Below are 8962 nucleotides of genomic sequence, written 5' to 3' on the forward strand. Positions count from 1 at the left end.
AGTTAGCAGACCACTCAGGGAGTTGCAACACAATCTTCTCCAAAAATTTCCAAAAGCTTCCAAATTCAGTTTGAGGCCGGCAGGCTGAGCTCACAGGGCTCTCTTTCAAATTCAAAAATCTGGCCCTGGCCCCAACAGTTAACCAACAAAACACATGCTGATTCACTTGAGATCACCTCAGAATACTGACTCCATCCAGTTCAGGCCACAGGCCGGGACACAGCCCAGGCCAGGGGAAGTCAGGGCTGGGGAGAGGCTTTCAAGAGACAGATAAACCCTATTCTCAGAGCAGAAAACAGACAATGGGATCCACACTTAATTTGGGCGAAGAAAATGCCTACAGTCAGCTTCCAACCCCCCCTCCATTTTTAACGAGACAATGACAATTCTTCACAGCGAACCACAAAGCCCTGCTTCATAAGATTTTTTTTTTTTTTTATTCTATCCCAACCTTGTACCCAGCTAGAAAACACTAACTGCTACCAAACACCCCCGGTGCAGATAACTTTGAGAAAGCGTTCAGTAATAAGAAACAAATCAGGAGAGGGAGAATTTCACATTCTGTTTCAAACGTTCAAGGCCTGCGCCTCCATTACCTAGAGCTGCTCATAATCTCTAGAATGTGCACTGGATAAAATGCGCAGCACGGGTTAGGCTCACGAGGTGTCCGCTACTCAGGGCCGACTCAGAGTCTCCAGATTTGTTCATTTCATTTACCCTCGGGGGCGAGGGGGCGGGTATTAAAAAAAAAGAGAAAGACCTGGGGTGGGTGTAAAATCTGGGCACCCTCTCCACTCCTGGGCTCTGCCTCATTTCTGTTTCAATTACACACCTGTCAAACAGGTTATTCCTGGAATTCAGACCGTATAATCCTCACACTGTAATTCTTCCTGCTCCTGTTGCCTAAACACACACCGTTCCCCGGTTCCCCAAAACATGTACCCATCAGTAGTATGTACGCTGTTTATAAAGGAGAAGCAAGTAGCACCGAACTCCGCTCCCTGGGCGCCTGGCGAGCATTCAAACGAGGGAACACGAAGACAATTCTCAAGGAGGCCAAGGCAGTGTTTTGGGATAATCACAAGCAAGGCCTGCCTCTACTGAATTTTAATTAACACACCAACTCCGATGGCCAGATCTGGGAAAGACGAGAAAAAATGTAGGCTGTCTGATGCAAAAATGCTTGCCCATTTCATGGGAGAAAAGTGCATGCCTAAGAGTGGAGCTTATTTCCTTATCTGAGAGCCAGGAAATGAGGTCTTTTCAGGCCAGTGTGCATATAAACTCTGCTGAAAAACAGCGGGACGGCGAGGCGAGACCCCTCTCCCAACTTCGGCCGAGCGGCGTGGCCTCCGGGCGGCGGCGTGTCCATCAGCCTCCCCGTCGCCCCCGAACCAGAAGTTTCAACCCGTCCCCGGGAAACAAAGGAGGCGCCCGCACCGACCTTATAGACTTGTCCGTAGGTGCCATTTCCCACCACTTCCACCAGCTCGAAAATCCCAGCCGGATCCTGGAGGAGAAGGAGGGGAGGGGTGAGCATCGGAAAGCAGCACAACAATGAATAAAAGAAGCGGGGCAGCGGGAGAGAAAGGGCGGCGACCGAAGAGGTGGGCTTCGCCCGGAGCGGTCGCCGGCGCCCGAGACCCGCGATGGGGGTCGGGGCGCGCGGGGTCGGGGTCCCGGGCGGCGGCTCCGGCGGAGGGTCGCGCCCCGGGCCCCGCACCCGCCGACGCGAGCAGACAAAGGGGCCGCCGCGCCCGCGGCTCTGCCCGCGGCGGCGCCCGAGCCCCCGGCCGGCCAGGGCGCGGCCCCCGGCTCCCCGCGCCCCGCTCCCGGCTCCCCGCGCCCCGCTCCCCGCGGCCGCCACTCACCCGCAGGGAGGACAGGTCGATGTCCACCAGACTTTTTGCAGGGGAGTCGTTCGCCATTTTCCCTTTTTGCCACCCAAAACCCGGCCACAATCAATCGGTCTCTGGTGTGTTTCTGGGAGTCGGAGGCCCGGCGGGCGGCGCAAGCCCGCGGGCGAGGCCGGGGGCGGAGGGCGGGCGGGCGGCGGCGCTCACTCCATGGCCGGGGCGGCCGGCAGGACCCCGGGCGTCGCCCGCGCCTCAGGCCCCGGCCCCGCGCCCCGCCGCGCGCCTGCACGAGCGGCCCGGAGCAGGGGCCGCGGCGCCGCCGAGAGTGGAGCCCGGAGCGCGAGGCCGCCAGACAAAGATGACCGGGAGGCGGAGGCGGAGGCGGGCGCGCGGCGGGGGGCGGCGGCGCGGGAGGAGGAGACACGGGACACCGAAAACGTATTCTGAGGAGAGCAAACAGCTCCCCCTTTCCTCCTCCGGCAGGAAAAGCGGGCGGAAGCGCGCGCGCGGCCGGAGCCGGCCCGGGCGGGGGGCGAGGGGCGCGGCGCGGCGTGAATATTCAGCAGGGGTGGGGCCCGGACGGCGGCCGCGCGCGGGGCCGGGTGCGGGGTTGCGTGAGCGGGGGGAGCGCCCGCGACAAAGGGAAACCGGCCCGGACCCCCGGGCGGAGGGGCGGAGGGGCGGGCCGACCCCTCCCTCCCGGAGCCCCGCCCCGCCCGCCGCGCCCGGCTCCGCCGGGATCCCCGAGGAGGAGGGTCCTCCCGGCCCCGCCCCCGCTCCCGCTCTTCCCATCCCGTCCCATCCCCCACCGCCAGATTCTGGCCCCTTAAGACCCTCGCTTCCGGTTTCCCTACCTGGTTTTCTTGTCCTTTCTCTTCTTTTCCGGGCTAAAGCGGTGGCCTGATTAGGTTGGGGCTTCACTGAGCATCCCTCGGCTGCCGGGTCCCGCCCGAGACTTTCGGCGGAAACTGAATCCGGAGCAGCACCTCCAGCTGCCTCGTGCCGAGGAGCACCTCGCTCAGTAGCTGAGCACCGTGTCAGGGGCCAGGAGTCCTAACCCAGGTTTTGTGCCTAGAGATCACTGAGGATCTGCAGACGGGCTTCTTCCGGCAACTCTGGAAGCTAGTCAGCAGTTAGGCAGTTTCATCCTGTTAAATGAGAATATATGGTCTGCACAGCAGTCATTGTATCACTGTCACTCCACTGTCCAAAACTTTCAATGGCTCCCTATTCCCTCACAGCGGGTTCTCAAACGTGAGTGCCCGCCCGGGAATCACCAAGAGAGATTGTAAAAGCATGGATTGCCGACCCCACCTCCAGACTTTGTGATTCAGCAAGTGTTGGGTAGGCCTGAGAACTTGAATTTCTCACAAGTTCTCAGACGATGCTGAGTTGCTGTTAACAGGGATCACACTTTGAGAACAGGGGGCCTCACGAAAATCCAAGGCCCTTCTACTTTGGGCTTCACAAACACCATCATCCTTGTCTACCAATTCTGGGTTTACTTAACAGTATCAATTTAACCCCTCCTTTAGCCTTAGGGTGATGTTATCCTCATTTTAGGGATGAGGAAACCAAAGTACTGAAAGCCGAGGAACTTTCCTAAATTCCTTAAAGGCATAGCCTGGAAGTGGAGGAGGGATTCTCACCAGGTCAGCCTAGTTCCAAAATCCAAGTCTCTGATTCGGCCAAGTTAGTCTTCTACCCAGAATATGTTTAGCACTCTCCTGCCTCCCAAAAGTTTGGTTTCCAAGATTTTCTTCTCTTTTTTGTTGTTTTTTTTTGGTTTTTTTTTTTTTGATGTGGACCATTTTTAAAGACTTTATTGAATTGTTACTACATCGCTTCTGTTTTATGTTTTGGTTGTTTGGCCGCAAGACATGTGGGATCTTAGCTCCCAAACCAGGGATTGAACCCGCACCCCCTGAATTGGAAGGCAAAGCCTTAACCACTGGACCACCAGGGAAGTCCCTCCAAAATTTTGGACTGTGAGAATCTCTCACAAGGCTAAAATATATTCATGGACTCCTGGAGTCCATTGATTAGGAAAATCATAGTAACCAAAGCGTTCCTATGAATTTAGTGGTACCTTTAAATAATTCTGTTTTTTAATCTACCAACAGCAATGGAATTATCTATGAGTATAAAATAAATAATTTACTCAGAGAGTTAGATTGGTGTATATGTGAACTTTCAGACCACAGTGCTAGTAATAATATTTTAGTAGTATTTATTATTAATAATAGGTAACAGGTATTGGGTCCAAACAATGTGCTAAATCCTTTACGTATACTATCTCCTTATTCTTCACATTAACCCCAAATGGTAGGTACTCTTACTTTTCCCACTTTACACATTAGGAAACCAACGTCTAAAGAAATTAATTGACTTGCTTGGTGTTCACAGCTGAACCCGATGCAGAAACTCCAGGACCCCCCAAGCCAGCTTCCTTCCACGGGTTCACAGCCTCAACTCTAACCTCATGACACTGAGACCAACCCCAGACCAACCCCTTCTTTGCCTAGCCAAATTCTCTTCATCACCTCAAGCTCAATTCAGAAACCAACTCCTCTTGCTACCAGCTTTCTCTAAATCTCTCTCCTAAGCTGCTCTTTCCCATATTACCATTGTGACAATTATTTCTTACTTTCAATTCAGTACCTTTTCTTAAGTCCCTACCCAGGGCAAGACACTGGCTTAGCCCTTGCCCAGGATATAAGGAAGATCAGGACAGAGCTTACAATCTGCTTCCCTCAAAGAGCTTAACAATCTGCTAATGGGTGTAGGACAGTTTCATAAATCGCTATTATTAAAGTCAGAACATTATAAATTCTAGCTAGCTGGAAAGAGCACCAAACAGGTCTAGTGGAAAAGTATGCTGTATTGGGGGCAAAACTGAACCTAGTTCTATTATTTACCAGTTATGCAAGCTGACACCTGTTACTTAAGTTCTGAGCCTCCGTCGTTTCCTCTTCTGTACACTGGTTAAAGACGGGGGTTAGGACAGTTAAAAGGCCATCTCAAGAGCACAGGCCAGGGTAATAAGGCCTGGAGAAAGGAGATACAAGTGTCAGGCCAGGAGATGCTCTTAAGACTTGGCATCTAATGGAAGGCCAGAGGCAGAATAGACGAGGAGTTAAAAGATTTGCTTGTGGTTCAGAGCCTTGTTCACGCTTGCGAGGATGCTGTCACAAGTAGAGGAAAGGATGGGAGTTCCTGAATGGTGGTAGCAAAGGAAGGTTTGGTTTTGGACTCTGCAAAGGTAGTTAACTCTTCATGCAGAAGCAGTGTACACCTGCCCAGCTCGGAGGCTGGGGACCATGTTCTCAGTCAACAGCCGTGTATTAGCTCAGGCCGCCATAACAAAATACACAGATGGGGTGGCTTAAATAACAGAAATTTCTTTTCTCATAGTTCTGGAGACTAGAAGTCCAAGATCAAGGTTCCAGCTGATTTGGTTCCTGGTGAGAGCTCTCTTCCTGGCTTGCAGAAGGCCGCCTTCTGGCTATGTCCTCGGTGCTAGTGTCACAGAACACTAAGCTCTCTGGTGTTTCTTCTTATAAGGACACCCATCCTATCAGATCAGGGCCCCACCCCTATGACCTTATGAATTTAACCTTAATTATTTCCCTAGTGGCCCCATCTCCAAATACAGCCACACTGGGGGTTAGGGTTTCAACATAGGGGGTTGGGGGAGGGAGAGACACATTGAGTCCATAACAAGCCATGTGTCCTACGTGACACCGGGAAGCAGATTTGTCAGGGCCTTGTCCTCCAGCATCTGTTTGAGAACACAAATAAACCCACCCAAAAAGATTATCAAGATCATAATTTGGAAAATAAATACCAATATGGCATTTTAGGCTGGAGGAAAAAATAGCTTGCTTGGACAAAGAATGAGGAGTTGAGAGAATGAGGAAACCAGCCACACTGGGCAAGAGGGCTCAGTTTGGAGAAAGCCAGGCAGGTTAGGTGGGACCAGAGGAAAAAACCGAGGCCTGGGCATATCCCGGATTATCAGTCAAGTCAAGAACTTTACACATTAGGAAATGTGTGAAGCCTTGGCTTTTGAGAGCTCAGACGGCAGGTGAGAGGCTCTTGAGTTCAGCAAGCCATGGATACAAATCTGCATCTTCCCAGTGTACACTGGCAGTCATCTCCCCTCCAGTCACAGAAATTCCGGAGGAAGCTTGATTATGCAAGAGGTGGACACGGACAGTCCCCCGGACATCACTTTACTTATTTCCTTGTTTTTTCTTTGTTGCAAAAATGTTGGTAGAAGTTGATTTTCAACCTCAGAATGGGGCAGGGGAAGGGGAGGCCACAGAGCCATGAAACTGGACTGCATGAATGTAATTCAAGGGTTCAGGGTCATTGAAGACTTAGAGCAGCTGGAAATAAACGATGGAAGTAGTGATCAGCAAGGGGAATTGAGTCAAGCAAGGGAAACGAGGGTGAGATATGTTCAGAAGCTCAGAAAGGGAAAAGAAGCAGAGGTTTAGGAGTCAGAGATCTGAGTTCTGATGGACAAAGTGTTCAAAAGCTCACCCTCCCTGCCCCTCAGTTTTCTAACACCCGGGATTGGTGGAAATGATCGAAAAGTCCTCTTGGGATGTCAGAGACTCAGATTTATAGAAACCTGGCCTCAGCCCTGGAACTTTCACATCTCCTAGCCGAAGTAGAAGAGGGTTGACGTGAGCAATGGAAGTTAGTAGAACACGTGGCGTGCTGGAGATTCAGCAACCAAGCTCAGCCCTTTAAAGGGCCATCTTTGAGCACTGGGAGAGAGTCTTTTTAAACTAGTCGATCGGTTGAATTAAAAGGAAGTAACTCCTCTAGTGCACAACAGGATGGAAGGCTTGGGGTGCAGAAGCAGATCAAAGGGCAACAAAAGAAGAAGAAGCAGGGCTTCCCTGATGGTGCAGTGGTTAAGAATCCACCTGCCAATGCAGGGGACACGGGTTCGAGCCCTGGTCTGGGAAGATTCCACATGCCATGGAGCAGCTAAGCCCGTGCGCCACAACTACTGAGCCTGTGCTCTAGAGCCCGCGACCCACAACTACTGAGCCCGTGCACCACAGCTACCAAAGCCTGTGCGCCTAGAGCCCGTGCTCCGCAACAAGAGAAGCCACCACAATGAGAAGCCCTGACACCTCAACAAAGAGTAGCCCCTGCTCGCCACAACTAGAGAAAGCCCGTGCACAGCAACGAAGACCCAGCGCAGCCAAAAATAAATAAATAAAATTAATAATTAAAAAAAAAAAAAAAAGATGAAGCAGACCAGAGGCGAGACAGACATCATACCCAGCTACCAGGGCCGTTGCAGTTGCCACTGCCTGTGATAAGGAAGTTGTGTGAGCTCAGATCTCTCCCAAAAGCAGATCTGGAAAACAAGGGTTTGGGATGCTGGTAGTTTATTTGGGAGATGGTCCCGGGAAGCACAAGTGAGCGAAAAGGGAAAAAGAAACAAGGGATGGGACTTCCCTGGCGGGTCCAGTGGTTAGGACTCCGTGCTCTCAATGCAGGGGGGCACAGGTTCCATCCCTGTCGAGCCTGAATGCCACAGGGTGCGGCAAAAAAAAAAAAAACAACCCCAAAAACCAAAACGAAAAAAGGAACAGGGATGGAGATGCGGCCAGTGAAACAGAGCGTTCACTGGGCAGCTGGGCCGGATGTACCTAGATGTAGGGGAAATGAAGAGAATGCAGACTGACCTTATTTTATGTGTACCTGTGATCTCAGTAAAGGTTTTCTGTCAACATTTTTTAAAAAGTAGTATTTTAAATGCAGAGGAACTTGCTTTAGAGACCTATTTGAAATCTTTTATAAAAGAATTACTTCCATTAACTTATCCTTTTTGTAAATTTATGTTTTATATGTAAGGATTGTTTAAATCAAGTTCAGCCACGGAAAGTCCTTAACCTGCAAAAATCCGCAAGGGGCCTCAAAAATGAGGTCAGAGGTAGCCTGACAGCTTTAGAAATCAAGAGGGAGCCATAGGAAGTGGTTTGGGAGAAGCCAGACAGGGACATTAAACAGTTATCAGGTTATGTCAGGTTTTGATAGGTGGTCCGGCAACAGGAATCAGGGGCTTTGAGGAAGGACAAGCCAGGCCTGCTAGCTGAAGAGACAACAGGCTTATTTATACTTGAGCCCACATTTGTGTCCTGAGCCCCCTGCAGCTAATCTTAGAAGTGACCAGAGCAGCGGGCCTCTCTGATGCTCACCCATTGAATAGGTCACAAATGAAATGTTAGAATCTGGAGTTTGAATATGATGTATCAGATTCTGGCCAATGTGCATCAACGTGTATCAGAAGCGCCATTAGAAAGGAGTCAGTCATAATCAGGTTTATCCCTTTGTAGCATCACAATAGCCAGGACATAGAAGCAACCTAAGTGTCCATCGACAGATGAATAGATAAAGAAGATGTGGTACATATATACAATGGAATATTATCAGCCATAAGAAGAAATGAAATTGAGTTATTTGTAGTGAGGGCGGATGGACCTAGAGTCTGTCATACAGAGTGAAGTAAGTCAGAAAGAGAAAAACAAATACCGTATGCTAACACATATATATATAGAATCTAAAAAAAAAAAAAATAGTACTGATAACCTAGGGGCAGGGCAGGAATAAAGACGTAGACATAGAGAATGGACTTGAGGACACGGGGTGGGGGGTGGGGGGTGGGAGGGGGAAGCTGGGGCGAAGTGAGAGAGTAGCATGGACAAATATACACTACCAATTGTAAAATAGATAGCTAGTGGGAAGCAGCTGCATAGCACAGGGAGATCAACTCGGTGCTTTGTGTCCACCTAGAGGGGAGGGATAGGGAGGGAGGGAGGGAGGCTCAAGAGGGAGGGGATGTGGGATATATGTATGCATATGGCTGATTCACTTTGTTGTACAACAGAAACTAACACAGCATTGTGAAGCAATTATACTCCAATAAAGATGTATTAAAAAATAAATAAATAAATAAATTAAAAAAAAAAAAAAACGACGAATGAACCACAAGTCTCCATTAGGGATCCTGCAAGCTGGTCCAGCCTATTGATTTGTAGTTCTAAGTTAATTATAGTGACTCCAGCCTAAAAATCTTC

At 50.2% G+C, this 8962-nt stretch overlaps 1 protein-coding gene across 50 annotated transcripts in view; it reads right to left on the reverse strand.

Moving 5' to 3' along the window:
• Positions 1-2185, reverse strand: part of MAP4K4 (mitogen-activated protein kinase kinase kinase kinase 4) — a 170440-nt gene extending 168255 nt beyond the window's left edge. For 8 of the 50 annotated variants that reach the window (XM_036872551.1, XM_036872560.1, XM_036872548.1 and 5 more), the window contains exon 1: positions 1445-1540. In XM_036872551.1, coding sequence (XP_036728446.1) covers positions 1445-1540 — 96 coding nt within the window. Of the gene's footprint in view, positions 1-1444; positions 1541-1871 lie in introns of those variants that run through there. The other 42 variants (XM_036872556.1, XM_036872549.1, XM_036872530.1 and 39 more) reach the window with 18 other exon arrangements.
• Positions 2186-8962: the final 6777 nt, after the last annotated feature.

This window comes from Balaenoptera musculus, chromosome 13, assembly GCF_009873245.2.
Source record: "Balaenoptera musculus isolate JJ_BM4_2016_0621 chromosome 13, mBalMus1.pri.v3, whole genome shotgun sequence".
Taxonomy (NCBI): domain Eukaryota; kingdom Metazoa; phylum Chordata; class Mammalia; order Artiodactyla; family Balaenopteridae; genus Balaenoptera; species Balaenoptera musculus.